We start from the raw sequence: 24,556 nt of genomic DNA on the forward strand, positions 1-24,556 counted from the left end.
ATCTGCTACTGACACTACTTTACCGTCGTCACCAATCCTGTAAATATTAAAGTTGATGTTATAAATTGCCCACAAACGGGGAACAGTAGTGCAGTGGTAACGTGACCGGACTAGTAATCCAGATGCCTGAACAAATGATCCAGAGACACGAGTACAAATCCCACCACGGCAGCTGGGGAATTTAAATTCAGTTAATTAAATAAATCTGGAATAAAAAGCTAGTGTCGGTAATAGTGACCATGAAACTACCGGATTGTCATAAAAACCCATCTGGTTCACTAATGTCCTTCAGGGAAAGAAATCTGCCGTCCTTACCCGGCCTGGCCGATGTATGACTCCAGACCCACAGCAATGTAGTTGACTCTGAACTGCCCTCTGAAATGGCCTCACAAGCCACTCAGTTGTACACAACTGCTACGACAAACAATAAAAAGAATAAAACCGGACGAACCACCCGCCATCGACCTCGGCACCAGCTACGGACACGATAACAGTACACCCAGCCCAATCGAGCCTGCAAAGTCCTTCTCACCAACAACTCGGGACATGTGCCTAAATAGGGAGAGCTGTCCCACAGGCTAGTCAAGCAACAGCCTGACAGTCATACTTACAGAAGCATACCTTTCAGCCAATGTCCCAGACTCCTCCATCACCATCCCTGGATATGTTCTGTCCCACCGGCAGGACAGACCCACCAGGTATCGCAGCACAGTGGTATACAGTCGGGACGGAGTGGCCTTGGGTGTCCTCAACATTAATTCTGGACACTATGAAGTCTCATGGCTTCAGGTCAAGCTTGGGCAAGGAAACCACTAATTCCTACCTATCGCCCTCCATCAGCTGAGAATCAGTATCCTCCATGTTGAACACCACTTGGAAGAAGCACTGAGTGTAGCAAGGGCACAGAATGTACTTTAGGTAGGGGACTTCAATGTCCATCATCAAGAGTGTCTCAGTAGCACCACTACTCACTGAGCCCTGAAGGACATAGCTGCCAGACTGGGCCTGCAGCAAGTGGTGAAAGAACCAACACGAGGGAAATCCTACTTGACCTCATCCTCACGTATCTACCTGTCGCAGATGTATCTGTCCACGACAGCATTGGTCACTGCGACCACCGCACAGTCATTGTGGAGATGAAGTCCCATCTTCACGTGGAGGTCACCATCCATCGTGTTATGTGGCATTACCACTGTGCTAAATGGAATAGATTCAGAACAGACCTAGCAGCTCATGGGTATCCATGAGGTGCTGTTGGCCATCAGCAGCAGTGGAATTGAATTCCTCCACAGTCTGTAACCTCATGGCCTGGCATATCCCTCAATCTACCATTACCATCAAGCCTGGGGACCAACCCTGGTTCAATGAGGAGTGTAGAAGAACATGCCAGGAGCAGTACCAGGCATACCTGAAAATGAAGTGCCAACCTGGGGAAGCTGCAACACAGGAATACATGCACGCTAAACAGCGGAAGCAGCATGCTGTACACAACATTAAGCGATCCCACAACCAACGGATCAGATTAAAGCTCTGTAGTCCTGCTTCATCCAGTGGTGAATAGTGGTGGACCAGTAAACAATTAGCGGGAGGAGAAGGCTCTATGAATATCCCCATCCTCAATGATGGCGGAGCCCAGCACGTGACTGCAAAAGAAAAGGCTGATGTGTTTACAACCATCTTCAGCCAGAAGTGCCAAGTGGATGATCCATATCGGCCTCCTCCTGAGGTCCCCACCATCACAGAAGCCAATCTTCAGCCAATTCGATTCACTCCACGTGATATCAAGAAACAGCTGAACACACTGGATACAGCAAAGGCTATGGGCCCTGACAACATCATGGCTGGTGTGCTGAAGACTTGTGCTCCAGAACTAGCCGTGCCTCTAGCCAACCTGTTCCAGTACAGCTACAACACTGGCATCTATCCCACAATGTAGGACACTGCCCAGGTATGTCCTGTCCACAAAAAGCAGGACAAATCCAATCCGGCCAATTACTGGCCCATCAGTCCACTCTCAATCATTAGCAAAGGTGTCAACAACAGTGCGATCAAGCGGCACTTACTCACTGATAACCTGCTCGCTGATCCACCAGGACGACTCAGCTCCAGGCCTCATTACAGCCTTGGTCCAAAGATGGACAAAAGAGCTGAATTCCAGAGGTGAGCTGAGAGGGATTGCCCTCAAAACCAAGGCAACATTTGACCGAGTGTGGCATCAAGGAGCCCGAGTAAAACTGAAGTCAATGGGAATCAGGGGGAAAACTCTCCACTGGCTGGAGTGATACCTAGCACAAAGGAAGATGGTAGTGGTGATTGGGGGTCAATCATCACAGCACCAGGACATTACTGCAGGAATTCTTCAGGGCAGTGTCCTAGGCCCAACCATCTTCAGTTGCTTCATCAATGATCTTCTTTCCATCATAATGTCAGAAGTGGGGATGTTCGCTGTTCAGTTCCATTCACAACTCCTCAGATAATGGAGCAGTCCATGCCAGCACACAGCAAGACCTGGATAACATTCAGGCTTGGGCTGATCAGTGGCAAGTAGCATTCGCACCACACAAGTACCAGGCAATGACTATCTCCAACAAGTGAGAGTCTAACCATTGCCCCTTAACATTCAATGACTTTATCATCACCAAATCCCCTACCAACATCCTGGAGGTCACCATTGACCAAAATCTTAACGGGACCGGCCACATAAATACAGTGGCAACAAGAGCAGGTAAGAGGCTGGGTATTCTGCGGCGAGTGTCTCATCTCCTGACCCCCCAAAGCCTTTGAACCATCTACAAGGCACAAGTCAGGAGTGTGATGGAATACACTCCATTTGTCTGGATGAGTGCAGCTCCAACAACACTCGAGAAGCTCGACACCATCCAGGACAAAGCAGCCCGCTTGATTGGCCCCCCATCCAACACCTTAAACATTCACTCCCTCCACCACTGGCGCACCGTGGCTGCAGTGTGCACCGTCTACAAGATGCACTGCAGCAACTCACCAAGGCTTCTTCGGCAGCACTTCCCAAACCCGCGACCTCTACCAGCTAGAAGGACAAGGGCAGCAGGTCCATGGGAACACCACCACCTCCACGTTCCCCTCAAAGTCACAAACCATCCTGATTTGGAAACATATCGGCATTCCTTCATCGTCGCTGGATCACAATCCTGGAACTCCCTCCCTAACAGCACTGTGGGAGTACTCTCACCTGCAGTGGTTCAAGGCTTCGGCCAAAACACAAGCCGAAAGGAGGAATCTGCAAACCTGATGGTGACCAACCGAGCGGCGAACCAGGGAGTCCGAAACACCATCCGAGTGACGGTAAAGAAAGTGGAAGGACAGACGATGCAACGGGACATCTTCGTGAAGAAAATTCTGCTTGAAACCTGTGGCATGAAAATATCTGCCTTGCAGAACATCCCGAAGAGAGGTTACTTTGATGTAACCTTCAGAAACGTCACCCAATGCCTGAAAATCCTGAAGGGATTGAAGGAGGCGAGTGAACCACTGCGGTCAATGCTGACTTGGGAACCACTGTTCACCCTCCCATCGCAGAGGAAACGCACTCTCACAGTGAGCATGTACAACCCCCACATCAGGTCATTGATGTGCTGACATTCCTCGCCAGGTATGTTGATGGGGCAGGAAACAGCATCGACCTGAAGGATTTCCATGGGATTTGGACCAGCAAGCACCAGATCCTGGTCACCTTGAAAGTGGACGCCAGCGGAACCATCCTGCACCCCCACCTCCATCTTCGCCATCGAAGGAAGTCAGGGCTACATGGTGTACGTCAGACAACCCAACATGTGCCAAACCAGCGGGAAAGCAGGCCACGTGGCGGCAAGCTGCAAAACAATCATTTGCCGCAACTGCAAGAAGGAAGGACACCAGACAAAGGACTGTAAATAGAGCAAGTGCTACAACCTCTGTGGTCAGGCTGGACATCTGTACAAGGCCTGCCCCAAGCGCAATTTCAGCTCTGCGCAGGCGGCAAAGAACATGGTGACATGTGAGGAGAAAGCTGAGGAGTGCAACGCCCCAGAAGAGATCTACACCTCCCTCCCCTCCAAGACACCGTGCGAACAAACCACCGCCCTAGTGGACACTGACCGAGAGGAGGAAGGGAAGTCTGCTACGGCAAGCCGCCAGACACGAACACCCAGCAGTGAAACTCCCCCCACCCCGAGACACCGAGTCCATGGAAGGGGAGGGAACACAAGCAGAAGAGGGACAGGAATGGCAGCGTGTCACCAGGAAGAAGGCGGCCCGCAAGTCAAAGGAAAAGAGATCTCCTGCAGAAACGAGAGGCAAAAGACGTTTACCGCCCACAATGGACAGCAGTGGCTGCAGCTCTTCCGATGGTGAAGGGCGAGGCAAAAGCCCCCACTACCACCAGCAGAAGAGGCAAAACGCCAATGGGACCAGCGCAGTCCAGCTCCGGGACCAGTGATGTCACCGATACACCCCCGCTCCGGATCTCCGGGAGCGACGAAGCGACAGAACACTGTGAGCGATGACACCACAGGGGGTGCACACAAGGAACAACCAACACCAGGCGAGGGCAGCCCAGTTGACATGGAGGACCCCCCCCAGTCCACACTGCTGGTGTCCCCTGGTCGAAGCATCCCCAAGGCAGAGGACAACCCATATCTCAGCCAAGGTGCAGTAGAAGAGTTTAAAGATAACCTATGTATACGGGAACAGGCCACAGGGCCAAAGGACTGCGTGTTCGAAATGTAATGTTTGGATTGTAATCACCAATTTAAAAATGGGTTTAAAGATTGCATCCATCAACGTGCGCAGCATTACGTCGACTACGCGATGTGTTTCCACCTTGGGGTACCTCGCCAAGGTCAAGGCAGACCTGCTGTTCTTGCAGGAGTGCGGCCTGCCGCTCTTCAGCAGTTACCGGCAGTGTTCGCAATGGTGGTCCCACGGACCATCCGTCTGGTCAGGAGGCAACGATTGCCGTTCCTCCGGCCTGGGCATTCTGCTGTGGGGAGGTAACTTCACCATCACCGAAGTTAAGGAGGTGGTGGGCGGCCGCCTCCTCGTAGCACATGTATTGTATAAAAATGTTCCTCGAAGGCTAATTAACGTGTATGCCTCGCCTCTCAGAAGCGAGCGACTGGCCCTCCTCCAGCAGCTCCCACTGCTGCCGGCAACATCCAGACCGGTCGTTCTGGGCGGTGATTTCAACTGTATCATCGATGCGGCTGGATGATCCAGCAGAGCCGACAGCAAACTGGACACATCCAAACTCCTGATGGACACGGTAAAAGATGCCAAGCTGTGCGACGTCTTCAGCAACCCTGCAGATGGAGCACCGCTCAGATACACCTGGTCGAGACCAGACGGGTCCGTCCGTTCCAGAATAGACTTCCTGTTTGTGTCCCACACGCTCAAGGTCAGATCCACCGACGTCACGCCGGTGTTCTTCTCTGACCACTGCCTCCTACTGGCCGACTGCCTCCCACAGGAAGACCAGAAAGTTGGCAGGGAATATGGAAGCTCAACGTGAAACTGTTGACCCCGGAAAACGTTCAGGAACTCAAGAGGGATTACAAAGGTTGGAGAACCGTAAAACCCCTCTCTGATTCCCCGATGCACTGGTGGGAAACAATCAAGGCAAACATCAAGACGTTCTTCATCCTCAAAGGTGTTCAGGAGGCGAGAGGGAGACAGAGGGAATTATCCCAACTCCAGAAGAGCATGCAAAACCTGCTCCTGCTGCAGTCGATGGGGGTCGATGTCGCGGAGGAACTCCAAGAGGTGAAGGGCCAGCAAGCCTCGCTCTTTGCCTCAGAGTCCTCCAAAATCATCTTCCGCTCCAGAGTCTGCTCCGTCGAGCAGGATGAGACGTGTTCATGTTTCTTCTTCCAAAAGGTACACAGGGGGAGCTCTGTGATCACTAGCCTAAAGGAAGAAGATGGTTCTGTGACGTCTTCTGCAGCCCGACATGTTGAGGATCAACAAATCCTTCTATGCTGGGCTGTAAGACATCAAGCCCACAGACCGCGCGGCCTCCCAGTCTTTCCTGTCGTCTATCTCAGAGGTCTCAGACGACAGCAAGCGGGAGAGTCTGGACCACCCGCTAACTCTGGACGAGCTGACAATGGCCGTCCGGTCCCTCGCGATGAGGAGAACTCCCGGAAGCGACAGCTTCCCAGTCGAGTTGTATTGGGCTCTGTGGGACTGGATGGGCCCAGACCTGCTGGAAGTATAGGGGGGTATGGTTCTGGCTGGCAGCATGTCAGAATCAATGAGGAAAGGCATCATCCCCCTCATCTACAAGCAGAAGAGGAAGAGGGAGGAAATCAAAAACTGGCGGACCATCTCGCTGCTCAATGTGGACTACAAGGTCCTGTCAAAGGTCATCGCCAACAGGGTCAAGTCTGCTCTGGAGCTGGTGATCCACCCAGACCAGACCTGTGCTGTCCCTGGTAGGAAGGTCTCTGATAGCCTCGCGCTACTCACGGATACGATTGCCTACGTGCGGGACAGGAGGGTGGACACCTGTTTAATCAGCTAGGACCAGGAGAAGGCCTTTGACAGGATATCGCACACATACCTGATGGACGCGCTCTCCAATATGGGGTTTGGGGAGGGTATCCGCAATTGGATCCAACTGCTCTACACAGACATCACTAGGTCAGTTCTAATCAACTTTCCGATCAGGTCTGGAGTCAGGCAAGGCTGTCCCCTCTCCTATGTCTTGTTTGTGTGCTGTATCGAGCCCTTTTCTGAGTCCATCAGGAAGGATGCGGGCAATAGGAGGGTGACAATCCCAGGCAGCGGAGGCGCTCAGGTCAAGACCTCCCTGTACATGGTTGACTTCACCGTCTTTTTCTCAGATCCGCAGTCGGTCCGCGGATTGCTCACAATCTGTGACCAGTTTGAACTGGCCTCGGGAGCGAAGGTAAATCGCAGCAAAAGCTCTTTGGGAGCTGGGCCGACCGATCCTTTATTCCCTGCACCGTGAAGTCAGATTACCTGAAGGTTTTGGGAATATGGTTCGGAGTGGACGGGGCGTGCGTCAAAAACTGGAAGGCGCGTATCGCTAAAGCGAAACATAAACTGGGATGGTGGAAGCTGTGCTCACTCTCCATGGCAGGAAAGAACCTGGTCATCAGGAGTGAGATGCTCTCGGTGTTGTTGTACATGGCGCAGGTCTGGCCCAGACCCTGCTCCTGTGCCGTGGTAGTCACCCGAGCCATCTTCCATTTCGCCTGGTGATGGAAAATGGAAAGTGTCCGCAGAGACACGATGTACAAATCTCTGGACAAGGGGGGAAAGGACGTTCCGAACGTGGCCCTCATCCTGATGGCCACCTTTGTGTGCGGCTGCATCAAGCTGTGCTGAGATTCTATCTGTCCCCGGTGTTGCGAAGGATGGATCTGGCCAGGCTGCCGCGGAACGCTCCAACCAGTTGGACCATGCCTGACCACCTGTCCTTCGTGGAAAAGCTTTTCAAGAAAAGGCCATAAAGCAGTGGTCAGCACGCAAGGTCCTGGACACCCTACAAAAGAAGGAGATGATGGATCCTGTCGGACTGTTCCCCGAGTAGACTGTCGAACTCGTTTGGCAGAATGTTTCATCACCAGAGCTTTCACACAAGCACCAAGACATAGCTTGGTTGGCGGTGAGAAGGGCCCTACCAGTCAGATCCTTCGTGCACAGCCGGGGTTTCAGAGACATGACACTCTGCCCCCGAGTTGGCTGTGGTGCGGACGAGACAGTCATCCATCTCCTTTGGGATTGTCCTTTTGCAAGGCAGGTCTGGAAGGAGATGCAGTGGTTGCTGTCGAGGTTCATCCCAAGCAGCTCTGTAACACAGGACTCTGTGCTCTGCGGACTGTTTCCAGGGACACACACCGAGACAGACATCATCTGCTGCTGGAGAGCCATCAACTCGGTGAAAGACGCACTTTGGTCTTCCCGAAACTTGCTGGTCTTCCGGAGCAAGGAGATATCCACGGTCGAGTGTTGCAGACTGGCGCAATCCAAGGTCCAGGAGTACGTGCTGAGGGACGCACTAAAGATTGGTGCAGTCGCCGAAAAGGCACGATGGGGAAGAGCCACAGTTTAAGGCCCTTCCGCCATGGTAACCCAGGGGATGGAATCAGATCCCCCTCGGGCTGTACTTGTTAATCTGCTTGTATACATAGAGCACCATGTACTGAAAAACGCCTGTGTTGTGCCATGTATAATGAAAGTCTCTGCACTGTTTAGTAACTTGTAAAGAAATATAACTGTATCCCAATCCGGTCTGTGTACTGCATTCATCTCCATAGTGCTACGTGTAACGTGATTCATGATCGGTATTGAAATGTATCCTGGAATCGAATATAAACCTGTTCTCATCTCCTCCATGTAATACCCTCACTTGCACAGTACTACGTTTAGGATTGTACTAAACTGCACCTTGAAATTAAATGCACGCTAGTGCATTGTATGGAACTGCTGTCCACATCCAAACGAATTGTATGGAATTGCTGACCACAAGGGACTGAACTATTTTCCAATGTATTGTGAACATTTTATGTGAATAAAGTGTATTTTTGGAAAAAAAAAGGTTCATGAATGTGTCCAACCAACATCTTTTCAAGGGGCATTTAGGGATGGGCAATAAATACTGGCTTTGACAGTGATGCCCACATCCCTTGAATGAATAAAGAAAAACTTATATTTTACCAAACGGTGTAGAGTTTCAGTAAAGAGCATGTCCTACCTCCGCTTCCGACAAGCTTCCTCCTGAAATAAATAAAACACAAACAGTGAGGGCAGTAAAAGACTTGAGCAGGATACAGACAGGCTGGTAAAATGAGCAGAGGGCAGATAAACTTTAAACAGAGAACTGTGAAGTGATGCATTTTGGAATGAAGAATGAGGGAACCAATGTAAACAAAATGGTACAATTTTAAATGGGGTGCAGGAGCAGAGAGACCTGGGGGATCATATTCACAAATCTTTAAGATAATCGGCAAAAAAAGTAAGTGTTTTTTTAAAACAAGGACTTGTGATGAACTGGAATTCACTGAGTGAAAGGTGGAGGACGCAAATTTAACAGGAATTTTCAAAAAGGGAATTGGAAATCGACTTGCAAAGGGAAAAAAACAATGGCAGGATAAGGGGAAAGAGCAGGGCGAGTGGGACCAATTGCATATCTCTATCAGAGAGCCAGCACTGGGCACACTGGCCTTTTGTGCTGCAGAATTGTGTGATTGTAAGTGATGGAAAAGTGTGATTTGTGTCAGAGACTGGAAGTGAACATCAGTGTTACACAGAGCCAGGGACTGTCACACCCACACACGGCAACTCATTCCCGGGAGGGAGCAATGTGGGAGCCGGTTAGTTCAGTGACAACAACACAACCGGCCCCGGAATAGACAAAACTATCGGTTTAAATCAGCTTCCAAATGTTCAGCAAATGCTGCATTTATTTCACTTCCCATCGGTTACTGACTGACTGTGTGAAGTGTCAGTGAACTGAGCCACAATGTAATGCTCACCTTCCCCCCCGGCCGGGCCCGGCCTCCCCCGGCTCCCCCGGCCCGGCCTCCTCCTCACCCCCGGCCCGGCCCCCCCCGGCTCCCCCCCCCCCCCCCCGGCCCGGCCTCCCCCGGCTCCCCACCCCCCGGCCCGGCCTCCCCAACTCCCCGGCCCGGCCTCCTCCTCCCCCCACCCCCGGCCCGGCCTCCCCCGGCCCCCCCCCGGCCCGGCCCGGCCCGGCCTCCCCCGGCTCCCCACCCGCCGGCCCGGCCTCCCCCCCTGCCCGGCCCGGCCTCCCCGGGTATAGGGGGGTGACTGGGGGGTATAGGGGGTGAGGGGGGGACTGGGGGGTATAGAGGCGAGGGGGGTATAAGGGGGAGTTACAGGGGGTGAGGGGGGCACTGGAGAGTATAGGGGGGTTGACTGGGGGGTATAGGGGACGGGGGTATAGGGGGTGACTGGGGGGTGACTGGGGGTGAGGGGTGGAACTGGGGGTATAGGGGGTGACTGGGGGGTATAGGCGAGTGACTGGGGGGTATAGGGGGCGAGGGGGTGTATAGGGGGTGACTGGGGAGTATAGGGGGCGAGGGGGGGGACTGGGGGATATAGGGGGCGAGGGGGGTATAGGGGGGCAAGGGGGTGAGGGGGTATAGGGGGAGTGACAGGGGGGTGAAGGGGCACTGGGGGGTATAGGGGGGTTGGCTGGGGGGTATAGGGGGGACGGGGGTAGAGGGGGTGATTGGGGGTATACGGGGTGGGGGGGTATCGGGGGTGACTGGGGGGTATAGGGGGCAAGGGGGGTATAGGGGGTGAGGGAGGTGACTGGGTGGTATAGGGGATGACTGGGAGGTGGGGGCTCACCATGTCTCTATTGTCACTACCTACAACCATAGAAACACACAGCACAGGAGGAGGTCATTGTGACCAAGCAAAGGGCACAACACCTTAGTGGCAGTTGTGTACAGACCTCCAAACAGTAGTAGTGATGTTGGGGAGGGCAGCAAACAGGAAATTAGGGGTGCATGCAATAAAGGTGTAGCAGTTATAATGGGTGACTTTAATATGCACATAGATTGGGTTAACCAAACTGGAAGCAATACGGTGGAGGAGGATTTCCTGCAGTGTGTAAGGGATGGTTTTCTAGACCAATATGTTGAGGAACCAACTCAGGGGGAGGCCACCTTAGACTGGGTGTTGTGTAATGAGAGAGGATTCATTCGCAATCTCGTTGTGCGAGGCACCTTGGGGAAGAGTGACCATAATATGGTGGAATTCTGCATTAGGATGGAGAATGAAACATTTAATTCAGAGACCATGGTCCAGAACTTAAAGAAGGGTAACTTTGAAGGTGTGAGGCGTGAGTTGGCTAGGATAGATTGGCGAATGATACTGAAGGGGTTGACTGTGGATGGGCAATGGCAGACATTTAGATACCGCATGGATGAACGACAAGAATTGTACATCCCTGTCTGGCGTAAAAATAAAAAAGGGAAGGTGGCTCAACCGTGGCTATCAAGGGAAATCAGGGATAGTATTAAAGCCAAGGAAGTGGCATACAAATTGGCCAGAAATAGCAGCGAACCCGGGGACTGGGAGAAATTTAGTACTCAGCAGAGGAGGACAAAGGGTTTGATTAGGGCAGGGAAAATGGAGTATGAGAGGAAGCTTGCAGGGAACATTAAAACGGACAGCAAAAGCTTCTACAGATATGTAAAGAGAAAAAGGTTAGTAAAGACAAATGTAGATCCCCTGCAGTCAGAATCAGGGGAAGTCATAACGGGGAACAAAGAAATGGCAGACCAATTGAACAAGTACTTTGCTTTGGTATTTACTGAGGAGGACACAAGCAACCTTCCGGATATAAAAGGGATCAGAGGGTCTAGTAAGGAGGAGGAACTGAGGGAAATCCTTATTAGTCGGGAAATTGTGTTGGGGAAATTGATGGGATTGAAGGCCGATAAATCCCCAGGGCCTGATTGTCTGCATCCCAGAGTACTTAAGGAGGTGGCCTTGGAAATAGCGGATGCATTGACAGTCATTTTCCAACATTCCATTGACTCTGGATCAGGTCCTATGGAGTGGAGGGTAGCCAATGTAACCCCACTTTTTAAAAAAGGAGGGAGAGAGAAAACAGTGAATTATAGACCGGTCAGCCTGACATCGGTAGTGGGTAAAATGATTGAATCAATTATTAAGGATGTCATAGCAGCGCATTTGGAAAGAGATGACATGATCGGTCCAAGTCAGCATGGATTTGTGAAATGGAAATCATGCATGACAAATCTTCTGGAATTTTTCGAGGATGTTTCCAGTGGACTGCACAAGGGAGAACCAGTTGATGTGGTGTATTTGACTTTTAGAAGGCTTTCGACAAGGTCCCACACGAGAGATTAATGTGCAAAGTTAAAGGACATTGGATTGGGGGTCGTGTGCTGACGTGGATTGAGAACTGGTTGTCAGACAGGAAGCAAAGAGTAGGAGTAAATGGGTACTTTTCAGAATGGCAGGCAGTGACTGGTGGGGTACCGCAAGGTTCTGTGCTGGGGCCCCAGCTGTTTACATTGTACATTAATGATTCAGACGAGGGGATTAAATGTAGTATCTTCAAATTTGCGGATGACACTAAGTTGGGTGGCAGTGTGAGCTGCAAGGAGGATGCTGTGAGACTGCAGAGTGACTTGGATAGGTTAGGTGAGTGGGCAAATGCATGGCAGATGAAGTATAATGTGGATAAATGTGAGGTTATGCACTTTGGTGGTAAAATCAGAGAGACAGACTATTATCTGAATGGTGACAGATTAGGAAAAGGAGAGGTGCAACGAGACCTGGGTGTCATAGTACTTTATTCATTGAAGGTTGGCATGCAGATACAGCAGGCGGTTAAGAAAGCAAATGGCATGTTGGCCTTCATAGCGAGGGGATTTGAGTATAGGGGCAGGGAGGTGTTACTACAGTTGTACAGGGCCTTGCTGAGGCTACACCTGGAGTATTGTGTGCAATTTTGGTCTCCGAACCTGAGGAAGGACATTCTTGCTATTGAGGGAGTGCAGCGAAGGTTCACCAGACTGATTCCCGGGATGGTGGAACTGACGTATCAAGAAAGACTGGATCAACTGGGCTTGTATTCACTGGAGTTCAGTCGAATGAGGGGGTCTCATAGAAACGTTTAAAATTCTGACGGGTTTAGACAGGTTACATGCAGGAAGAATGTTCCCAATGTTGGGGAAGTCCAGAACCAGGGATCACAGTCTAAGGATAAGGGGTAAGCCATTTAGGACTGAGATGAGGAGAAACTTCTTCACCCAGAGAGTGGTGAACCTGTCGAATTATCTACCACAGAAAGTTGTTGAGGCCAATTTACTAAATATATTCAAAAAGGAGTTAGATGAAGTCCTTACTACTAGGGGGATCAAGGGATATGGTGAGAAAGTAGGAATGGGGTACTGAAGTTGCATGTTCAGCCATGAACTCATTGAATAACGGTGCAGGCTCGAAGGGCCGAATGGCCTACTCCTGCACCTATTTTCTATGTTTCTATGTTTCTACATGCCTGTGCTGGCTCTTTGAAAGAGCTGTCCCATTAGTCTCACTCCCTGCTCTTTCCCCAGAGCCCTGTGAATGTCTCCTATTCAAATATTTATCCAATTGCCTTTTAAAAGTTACTATTGAATCTGCTTCCATCGCCCTTTCAGACAGTGTGTTCCAGATCACCATAACTCGCTGCGTGAGAACGTTTCCCTCATTTATCACCATGATTTTTTTTTGACAGTTACGAATTATCTTCAGAACACACAGTTTGAATCCCAGGAGCAAATGAACACGATCCTACATTCTCTGAAGCAGAATATAACTTATTTTCATGATTTTGAGTTTAAGCAGTAAGAGATAATCTCCGAAGTGGTGAATTCTCAGTGGGCCGATGTGGGCTGTGCCTGTACGGGTAGTGTGTTAGACACCCATGTCTGGCTAACAGAACTCTATCCCTGTGCATTTTCAGCAGTGTGGCTTGGTGTTTATTCAGCATTGTGATCAACGTTCTTGTGACCTGCAATAGTTTTGTTTCCTTCTTTAACAAATCTTTTGTCTTCTCAGAATCAGTCGAATCAATCGCAGAACCTCGTCGACTCTCAATTTTCTAAATTGTGCAATATTTTGGATGGAAAGGAACGGAACTTTGTCAAAGAACTGAATGAGGAAAAGGATAATATTTTATTCAGAAAGGAGACGCATCTGTTAGAAATCCAAGAGAATTCATGATCAGCTTTTCTTGTAGATAAATTACCTGAACTTGGGGATAGAAAGTACAATTTCGAAGTTTGTAGGTGATACAAAACTTGGCAGCGTAGTGAATAGTGAGCAGGATAGTAGCAGACTTCAGGAGGACATAGACTGGAGAAATGGGCAGACACATGGCAGATACAATTTAATGCGGATGAGTGTGAACTGATGCACTTTGGGGGGAACAACATGGAGAGGCTGTATAATGTAAATGGTATTATTTTGAGGATTGTGCAAAAACAGAAGGCACTGGGGTGCAGGTTCACAAATCTTTGAAGGTAGCAGGGCAAGTTGATAAGACAATAAGAAAGCTTGTGGGATACTTGGCTTTGCAAATGGGGGCATTGAATTCAAAAACAAGGGAGTCATGCTGAACCTTGACAAATCACTGGTTAGGCCTCAGTATTGTGTAGAATTCTGGAAACCACACTAAAGGAAGGTTGTTGTCGTCTTGGAGAGGGTAAGAAGGCGGTTTACTAGGATCATCGAAACATAGAAAATAGTAGGAATGAGGAACTTCAGTTACGTGGGGAGATTGTAGAAGCTGGGATTGTTCTCCTTGGAGCAGACAAGGGCAAGGGGAACACCTAATAGAGGTATTGAACATTCTGAGGGGTTTTGATTAAGCAAACAGGGAGAAACTGTTTCTTCTGGCAAGTGGATCAGTAGCCAGAGGTCATAGATTTAAAATAATTGCCAAGAGAACTAGAGGGAAATGTGGAGAGATTTTTTCACAAAGGGATGTTAAGATTTGGAACCTGAAAGGGCGGGGGAAGCAGATTCCAGAGGGACTTTCAAAAAGCAATTGCACATTTACTTGAAGAGGATTAATTTTCAGGGTTATGGGGAAAAGGCTTGTGTGTGGGAATAAATTGGACAGCTCTTTTACAGGATGAACAGCTTTAATCTCCTCGGTGTCTTTGACATCCGGGCCCACATCACATCCCTGCTGTCTACTCTGCTGTGCCTGAATACTTTTTTGTTTTTTTAAAGATCCATTCACAGAGTCTGAAAATCTGGAAATCTCTCCCTCAAAAGACTGAACGTGAAGATCAAACAGTTCAACATTTCCAAGACTGAGATGGGTAGATTTATGTTGGTTAAGGGCATCATGGGATATGGAGCAAAAGCGGGAATACAGTTGAGGTGCAGATCAGCCATGATCTAACTGAATGGTGGAACAGGCTCCTCCTGTCCCCGTGCACCATCCTCTGCAGTCAGCCATGTTTATAATATTCCCACAACACTCTAGTTCCCGAGCGCTACAGTAACCTCGTGTTTGGAATTGCTGACTCCTGATGCATTCAGCATTCACGTCTATACAGCTTACTGTAGATGTTCCCATCTTTTGGCCCCTAGTTTACCCTTGTTACTGTTACCCGGTTCTTGTCTATCACCACCTGCTGTCTAGATACCACTCAGTAATCAATGTCATGTGGATCACCTTTCCTCCTGGTCTTCTCTCTCCTATCTAATGTAAATGCTTCTTGCAGTTACTTCAACATTCCTGACCAGTTCCCTTGTTTTTATTTGGTCACATCTCTCCTTTTTTTTAAAAAGTCTCAGTATTATTATCGCTGCAGATTGACAGGCAATTAATTAATCATATTTCCAATTTTCTTTGCAAACACTTTTTGCACCAAGAACAGGAAGTATAAGAAAGGAAATTGCATTGACTTACTAGACCATCCTTGCATGGGAGGTTTCAGAGCCCTTACAGCAGTGGTGGGCATATCCAGCCCGGCAAGTCATTCTATCCGGCCCGCTGGATGGGACAGAAGTAGAATGTGAGCCGGAGCTTGAGCTGCACATTTGTCTATCCACTTTCACTCCTCATGGGTCAGAGACAGACCCGAACTGTAGTCAAGGAAAAACCACAGTAATACTTCATTCAAATTTATAATTCACTAAAGCAATCCTCCCTGGCTCTATCATGAAAGGATCCATGCTGTAATTTTGGGCCCCTGTGGCGGACGTCCGTACCCAGAATGCACTGTGTACTGGAATATGCCCTATACATTGTCGAGTGGATTCATGGCTGCTCATCTGCACAACTCTTTTACCGAAGAAAGTTACGGGCTGCATCTTTCCTCTCCCGGTATCGAGAGTACGATGGCAGCGGTGTTCTCATCTGACACCAATTGGGACTGTTTTAGTAATCTTTCCAGCGGGACATGAGGATGACTGAGTTGGGAAATTGATGCTGACACAGGCTCCAAAGAGGGAACAGTTCGATTTCACAGCACTGATTTACAGAGACCAGAAGATACCACATTTAAACGTTTATCTTTGATTCATTTCTAAGCGGTGTTGAATACATGTTGTGTATGTAATATAGCATCTGACTGCTCTCTGAATTTCTGTTTGTGCAATGGTTATAATTATGCAATCTTCCCCAAAATTATTTTTTGTGCGCGGTCCCTTTAATTGTGTTGCACGCCCGGTTACTATGCAGCCACACATGCGCAATATCTCTTCCAGCGGCGGGAGCGGCTTGTGCAGGACCGCACGATTGGTGTAACGTTGGTGGGCGGCCCTCAATAGCTCACCAAAACTTGCTAAATGGCCCTCCAGCTAGAATAATTGCCCACCCTGCCTGACAGGATTTGTTACATTGTCATTTAGCCCTTCCTGCTCCTCCAGTATCTTTTGTCATTTATCTTCAATGTGCACAGACCTGTCTCTAGGTAACCAACTCATCATCATTACCACAGTCATCATCACCCACCTCCCTACAGCCAGAAACTCCCTGCATCCCACCAACTGCATCTTTGACCTAACCATGTTCTCTGGCTTCTGAACTGCTTCTTCCTCCATGAATTAGTCTAATGCATTAGGAGTTAGTGCTTGAACTCATTGAATGGTGGAACAGGCTCGAGGGGCTGAATGGCCTACTCCTGTTCCTATGTTCCTATATCTGTACATTGTGTCTTTACAAGTGTTCTTCCTGCCGTCAGTGTATTCTCTATTATCTAATGTCCTCGGTTTCCTCCAGCACTTATTTCTGTTTCTTGCTGACCCTGTACCTGTTGCAAAACTCCCTGTCACAGCTCCCCAGTGACTCGCCATCAATATTGAGCAGCAGCACTTCCACTTCACTAAACTCTGACTCAATTAGTCCGATACTATCCACTCGCCTTTGCTAATTAGCTTTCCAATCGTTTCCTTCCATTAGTTCCCGTCCGCTCCTCTCAAAGGCCCAAACCTTTCCCTTCAGGTTTTGGACAGCTGAGATCAGCGAGTTGCTCCACACTGTACTATTGAGTCTCGAGCTCTTTCATACTGCAAAGTCAAGCCTTGTTCAGTCTGTTTGAGCAATTCCAGCAGTCTGCTGTGCGTTAACATTTGTGTTTCTGTCTACTTCAGGAGAGTCCGCCCGAGGGGCAGAGGTACGACACGCTCGACAAAAATAACGGAACAACATTATAAAGTAGCATATTGAGCTGGTTTTATTTTCTGTTTAATGTTTCATATTTATATTATTAGTGAAGACCACCATCAGCCAAACATAGTGTGTCTGTGTGAACATTTAAAGGGCCCACCCAATATCGAGTGTGGAGACATGTAATGGACATTCTCAACCCTGGTACGGAGGGCCTTTCCTGTTTTCTTATTTAACCCGTAAAACCCTCAATCAGGGGGCACATCTTAAGAATACCAGACACGAGTACAAGAATGTAAATATCCATACCCACTTCAAATAAGAAAATAAATGAAATGGCAGCATAAGATGTCTGATTCATGATTTATAATGCAACAATCAAATAATAAATTATTTTAGAAGAAATCAGCCATTATAATTCATGAGTAAACAAAAACAGTGATTTAAATCATTAACCTGTTAGAGTGGGTTCTCTCATGGTTTAAAACTGGAGAATTAATGCACGAGTATATTCACAACTGATTTGGTCAAATGACTTTCAATCACCTCCTGACTCCCCAAAGACTTCCCCCATATAAAAAGCACAATTCTCTCCACTTTCTTGGGTGAGTGTAGTTCCAACAAAGTTCAACAAGATCGACACCATCCAGGACAAAGCAGCCGCTTGATCAGCACCCACCCACCCACCACCTTAAACATTCACTCCCTCCATCACCGTCAGACTGTGGCTGCAGTGTGTACCATCTACACGTCGCACTGCAGCAACTCCCAAACACCTGAGCTCTACCACCTAGAGGGACAAGGGCAGCAGGGGCAGGGGAACACCCTCAGCTACATGTTCCCCTCCAAGTTACACACCATCCTCACTTGGAAATATATCAGCTGTTCCTTCATCGTCACTGGGTCAAAATCCTGGAACTCCCTCCCGAACAGCACTGTGGGAGCACCTTCACCTCACAGACTGCAGCGGTTCAAAAAGGTGGCTCACCACCCCCTTCTCAAGGGCACTGAGGGATGGACAATAAATGCCGGCCTTGTACCACCACATCCCAGGAATGAATGAACAAAATACAGAAGAGACTTTCAACATGAAATTTTCGCACTTCTATGAAAAAAAAATTAAAAACGGCCTTGAAGGGAGTGGAAGACGGAGAAGGTTGAAAATATTTGTGAACAAAATGAAATAAATCGGAAATATAATGGTTAAGTGATGCTAGGAATGTTTTTTTTTTAATCTGTAGATTTTAGAGAAGCAGAGACAGAAAACAATAAAAGAAACGTTGCCGGATTTCTGAGCGGCCTCCAGCGGGTGTTTGAAGAGCGGCTGGTTTGGCCGCTCAACGCGCCCTCACTCCGCCCATTTGTACCTCAGGATTGTAATCAGGGTCCTCTGTACGTCACGGGACCCCGGTTTGACGAGTTTTCCCCCTGAAACAGGAGGGTGTTCCCGCTGCACATCTCAGGATCCCACCCAAGGTGGCGATGGCTGAAGCGCCAGCGTAAACTTTAGTGCCATTTCCAGGCGACGATCACTCGGGTTACACCAGGCAGGGGCTCTTAAAATCTGCCCCATTAGTTCAGGATAGGAGCAGGAGGAGGCCATTCAGCCCCTGGAGCCTGTGCCGCCATTCAATGTGATCATGGCTGAGCTGTGTCCTAACTCCATATAGCCGCCTTTGACCCATATCCCTTAATACCTTTGGTGAATGAAAATCTATCAATCTCAGGTTTAAAATTAACAATTGATCCAGCATCAATTGCGGTATGCAGAAGAAAATTCCAAACTTCTCCCACCCTTTGTGTGTAGAAGTATTTTCTAACTTCACTCCTGAAAGGCCTGGCTATAATTTTTAGACCATGTCCCTAGTCCTCGACTCCCCAAGCAGCGGAAATAATTGCTCTCAGTTCCCCTTAATATCTTGAAAACTTCGATCAAATCACATCTTAAACTTCTAAATTCCAGGGATGGGTAAAATAAGGATCCAGAGCAAGCTGCAAATTTAAAAGAAATATGTTTAGTCCATGGCTCTGGGTTGTAAATATTCCTCAAATCGCTTAAAAATATAAATGCGGCTTGTATTGTGCAGTTTAATAACAGGTTTGGCAGCAGAGGTGTTGCACTAATTCATCTCAAACACCGCCATGTAGCGCCACCTTCTGTCTGTGGAGCAACATTACAGGCAGGTCGGTCACCGGGTTCCTGCAGGTCACAGGTCATTGCACCCAGTGAGTTCCCCTCCACAATTCACCATCGCTTTGTTCCTTCTCCCCCTCACCTCCCCTCCCCCTCTCTCTCTCCCCCTCCTCCCCTTCCTCTCCCCCTCCCCCCGCTGTCTCCCTCCCCCCTCACCTCCTCTCCCCCTCCCCCGCTCTCTCTCCCCTCCTCCCTCCCCCTCCCCCCTCTCTCTCTCTCCCTCCCCCCTCTCTCTCCCCCTCCCCCTCCCCTCTCTATCTCTCCCCCCCTCTCTCTCCCTCTCCCCCCGTTTCTCCCTCCCCCCTCACCTCCTCTCCCCCTCCCCCTCTCTCTCCCCCTCCCCCGCTCTCTCTCCCCTCTCACCTCCTCCCTCTCTCTCTCCCCCTCCCCTCTCTATCTCTCCCCCTCCCCCCTCTCTCTCTCTCTCTCTCCCCCCTCCCCCTCCCCTCTATCTCTCCCCCCTCTCTCTCCCCCTCCCCCCGCTGTGACTGAGACTGACCCCTATCAGTTTGCAGTTTGCAGGAGACAGGGTGAAATTATGGGATGGGCCTGTTAGTGACCTTTCACCCCACAGATGTTCAGCGGTGCGGAGTTTTTCCCGCCATCATTCTGTCCCGGGTAGAAGAAGGGAAAGATTCTCTCAGTGAAAGTGTGGGTGAAAGTGTGGAGATGGGACATGTTGTCCACATTGTAAAATGACACCTGTCCGCCCTCATAGTCCAGGTACACCCCGATCTTCCGGGGCTCCACACTTGGGGTGAGGGGGGTCGGTGAGGGGGAGGTGAGGGCATAATAGGCACTTCCGTGTTCCAGCCCCACAATCCAGTATCCGCTCTCTGGGCTCAGGGAGAATCCCCCTTTCCTCCCGGCAGACTCTCAGGTCACTCACAGACCCCACCGAGTCTTGTCCCCCACCTCCACCTCCCAGTAGTGTCTCCCTGATGTGAATCCCTCCGATCCCAGGACACAGGGCCAGGAACCAAACCTCTCCGGGGTGTCAGGGAGCGGCTGCTCTCTGTCCCTGAGTCTCACACGGGTCCGGCCCTCAGACAGGATGAGCCGGGGATGGGCTGTGTTCGGATCCAGAGTCAGAGAGGCTGGAGCTGGGGGAAAGTTGAAGGAACACAGGCAGTGATTTAGTTTCTTGCTGTGGTTTATTCGAACACTTTCCTGTTTAAAGAGCCCACTCGGGCTCTGGGTTGTGATCCTGGAATCTGCTGCCGCTCCAGGGTTTACGCCCCGGGGGTCGATTTACGTCGATTTCGGGCCCGACTCAGCGCTGCAGCGGAAGCAGCGCCCGGAGATAAAGACCCGAAAACCACTGGAGACAGCGGGGGAGGGGAGAGAGAGAGCGGGGGTGGGCGGGAGGGGGGAGAGTGACCGGCGGGACAGGGTGAGTGGGGTCGGGGGAGGGGAGACTGGGGTTTAAGCCGCTGTTTCCAAAGGCCACAAGGAAAGTAGTGTTGTGAATAAAATATTTCACAGGTAAGGCAGAGTCCAGTATGAGGAATGCGATGGAAATAAACACACTGCAATTACATCTGAAGGAGAAACTTACATTTCTAATGTTCCTGACAAATGTCTCAAAGCACTTCCCACAATGTATTACTTCCCATAACCTCTGTATAAAGTATTTGGGAGTGATTTACGTCTCACTATCGCCCGGATTTACACCGTAAACGGAGCAGTAACGAGACAAAAATCACCCGCAGTGCTTCCCATCTGGTTCCCACCAAGGCCCGCCGGGAAATTATGCCGCAGCCGTGAAATAGGAATTCAGCGCTCCCGCACTAAACATGGGGGAAGCCTCATTAGTTTATGCAAACCGGATCCCAGAATGTACATGGGGCCCCAATGCAATCTTGGTCTTCCATTGGGCGGTGTGTGCGCTGTGCAAGTCCCACCCAGTGGAACAGTCTGTAGAATGGCCCAACCTGTGGTCCTTAAAGGGACCGCTGGAACCCTCAGGGAATGGTGCAAGGAGTTAGTTCCGTCCGGTGTCCTGGGTAATATTTATCCATCAACCAACATCATGAAAACAGGTTACCTGGTCATTGTCACGTTGCTGCCTGTGGGAGCTTGCTGTGCATAAATGGGTTGTGGTGTTTCCTACATTACAACAGTGACTACACTTTAAAAACTCTTCATTGTCTGTAAAGTGCTTTGGGACATCCTGAGGTCGTGAAAGGTCGGATATAAAAACACGTTCTTTCTATTTATTCTCTGTGTGACAGTTTCTCTGTGGCCGGGAGGTGCATGAATTGTCCTGCCCTCTGCTGGCTGACCCTCGGTTTTGTCCCTCCGCCCCACAACCCCCACCATCCTACCTCCTCCCCCCGGATATATTTTCCCGCCATTCTCTGAGTTTGAGACTGTCGCTACTTTGTTGTAGACTCTGTGACTGTGTTAAACCTCTGGATGTTTATCTTCTCTCTGCCGTTTAGGATCTTGAATACTTCAGTAAGATCACCCCAAGCCCTCCCTTCTCCAGTGCAAAGACTCCTGACTTCCAGACCAGACCCGGACATCAGTGATCATTTAATCCGGGGTCAGGGAGACGGTTTAGGCACTTCTCATCTGGATTTATAAATCATGAAAAGGAATATAGGAGATTTACCAGGGTTAATGGCGTCTATCATTTCTCTCCACGCTGTGTACTGTAAAGGGCCGTTGAACTTTCCGATAGACAGGGCGCCATCTGCTACTGACAGCACCGGATAGTCCTCACTAATCCTGTAAATATTACACAGTTGATGTTATAAATTGACCATAAATATTTACCAAACTGTGCAGAGATTCAGTAAAGAGCATGTCCTACCTCCTCTTCCGACAAACTTCCTCCTGAAATAAATAAAACACAAACAGTGAGGAGTCAGTAAAAGACTTCAGGAGGACACAGACAGGCTGGTGAAATGAGCAGACACAGGGCGGATACAATTTAACACAGAGAAGTGTGAAGTGAAGCATTTTGGAAGGAAGAATGAGGAGAGGCATTGTAAACTAAATGGTACAATTTTAAATGGGGTACCGGAACAGAGAGCCCTGGGGATCACATTCACAAATCTTGGAGAAGTGAGTTGGGATTTTTTTTACCAATGACTTGTGATGTTCTGGAATGCACTGACTGACAGGGTGCAGGAAACAGATTTAACAGTAATTGTCAAAAGGGAATTGGATGTTCATTGGAAAAGGAAAATATGCAGGGCTATGGGGAAAGAGCAGGGGGAGTGGGACTATTGGGATCACCCTTTCAAACAGTCAGCACAGACACGATGGGCCATCTGTGCTGTCGGATTCTATGACTGTAAATAGTTGAACATTCCGATTCGTGTGTCAGATACTGGAACTCAACATCAGTGCCACTCACACACACAGTGACTGTCACACCCACCGTACCGCACACAACCACACACTCACAACATGGAACTGGAACTGGATTGCAATGTGAGCTCCAGGAAAATATTAACCGTGCGCAACAGGGAGATAATTACAGCAAAATATCAAGATCAGGACAACTCATTCCCGGGATGTCTCAGCATTCGCGGGAATGTGCGGACACAGTGGGAGCCGGTTAGCTCGGTGACAACAACAGAACCGCCCCGGAATAGACAAAACAATCGGTTTAAATCAGTTTTGAATTTTTCAGCAAATGCTGCATTTATTTCAGTTCTCATTGGTTATTTAGTGACTGTGCGAAGTTTCACTGAACTGACCCACAATATAATCCTCACCTTCATAAATATCAGCCTGTCTTTTTGCTCCATCTTTTTCTGCAATTTTGAGAGCTCCTCTTGAATTTCCCGAAGGTTTTTCTCCATTGTTTTTACAATCTTCCCCTCTTGTTCCCTGAGATCTCGGATTAAACGCTGCTCTTTCTCAGTGAGAATCTGGTGCATTTTAGTGACCTGGGATGTGATGCGGGTCTACAGACTGCTCGACTGTTCTTACCAAATGAAATGTGAAACATAATTAATGTCCCGCGATAGAGGGAACAAAACTAACCGAGATCCCAGAAAACCAGCTCAGGGAGACCTTACCCTAACTCCGGAAATCTGCTGCTTCTGTTTTAATTCCCTTTCTAGAGCCGCCAATTTCTTCTTTGTGAGAGAATCTAAGGAAGATTTCAGCTTATCCTGGGATTGGGAGAAAATTACAGAATTAAAGTGTTAGACCATGAAAATGTGATAAAATAATCAGGTGATCCAATCTGTTCCCTTTTACCTTGTAGATTCCAACAGCTTCTTTAATGGTCATGAAGCGGTGCTCTCTGTGTTCCCGCGCAATAACACAAGTGTAACAGATCAGTTTCTTGTCAGTTTCACAAAACAGCTTTAGTTCTTCCTGATGTTCGTCACAGTGAAGTTTACTTTCCTTCTCTCTCAGATTCCGGGTCAATTTTCGAGCTTTCTCGGCCAGATTCGGGACGATCCGATTTACCCTGAGGTTTATTTCCGGAAACTCCTCTCTACATTCCGGGCAGGAGTTTGTCTCCTCCTTTTCCCAACACTGTGAGATACAGGAGCGGCAGAAGTTGTGCCCACACTCCAGTGAAACCGGATCGGTGAACCAATCCAGACAAATGGGACAAATTAATTCCTCAGTCAAACTGTGGGCCTGTTGATTAGAAGCCATGATTGCGTTTCAGCACGTCCTGGTTCAATCCGCTTTCAGTTTCGATGTTGTTGCGTTAAATTCAGTTCAGCGATTTCCCGATAAATTCACTGTATTACTCAGGGAATTATTATTATACAGCAGTGTATGTCCCATCGACTTTTACACAGGGAGACAAAACCTAGAGCAGTTTGAAGGACAAACAGGGTTAGAGAGCAGAGGGGGATAATTGAACTCTGGCCGGGAGGGTGACGGTCCAAGGGGTGGAGCAAGAGAGAGGGAGGGAGGAGGGAGAGAGAGGGAGGGAGGAGGCGGGGATGGGTGGGGATCCAGATTCCAGTGCACTTTGCTCCAGACTGAACACACTGCCGACCACAAACCCTCTGGTGACACACGGTGTGAGATAGAGATCCATAAACTGAATTGTGTTAATGATTGCAGCCGCTCACCCTAAAACACAAAGTGCCCTAAATGTCAAGGAGTGATATCAGGTGACAGGTACACAGAAGACCCCAGGACGTCCCAAAGCGCTTTAAAGCGCTCGAAGTACTTTTGAGGAAGTGTAGGTACTATTGTAATGTGGAGAAACACGTCAG

The 24,556-nt window shown here is 49.1% G+C and overlaps 1 protein-coding gene across 3 annotated transcripts; it reads right to left on the minus strand.

Moving 5' to 3' along the window:
* Positions 1–18,767: 18,767 nt before the first annotated feature.
* Positions 18,768–24,083, minus strand: LOC139248767 (E3 ubiquitin-protein ligase TRIM69-like). Of its 3 annotated transcripts, none has more exons than XR_011591064.1 (6): positions 23,571–24,083; positions 23,387–23,482; positions 23,081–23,287; positions 22,168–22,190; positions 21,967–22,082; positions 18,768–19,147 (listed from the first exon to the last, which is right to left on the minus strand). XR_011591064.1 is itself a non-coding variant. In XM_070872183.1 (4 exons), exons 1-4 carry the CDS (start codon positions 23,243–23,245, stop codon positions 18,978–18,980), a joined length of 474 nt encoding a protein of 157 aa, XP_070728284.1. In that variant the 5' UTR covers positions 23,246–23,362; the 3' UTR covers positions 18,768–18,977. The 3 variants fall into 3 exon arrangements, 1 of the variants encoding a protein (XP_070728284.1); XR_011591063.1 differs by lacking the exon at positions 18,768–19,147 and adding an exon at positions 20,408–20,452; XM_070872183.1 differs by lacking the exons at positions 23,387–23,482; positions 23,571–24,083 and having other exon boundaries at positions 23,081–23,362.
* Between the last annotated feature and the right edge of the window lie 473 nt (positions 24,084–24,556).

Source organism: Pristiophorus japonicus, unplaced genomic scaffold, assembly GCF_044704955.1.
Source record: "Pristiophorus japonicus isolate sPriJap1 unplaced genomic scaffold, sPriJap1.hap1 HAP1_SCAFFOLD_293, whole genome shotgun sequence".
In the NCBI taxonomy this organism is placed as follows: Eukaryota; Metazoa; Chordata; class Chondrichthyes; family Pristiophoridae; genus Pristiophorus; species Pristiophorus japonicus.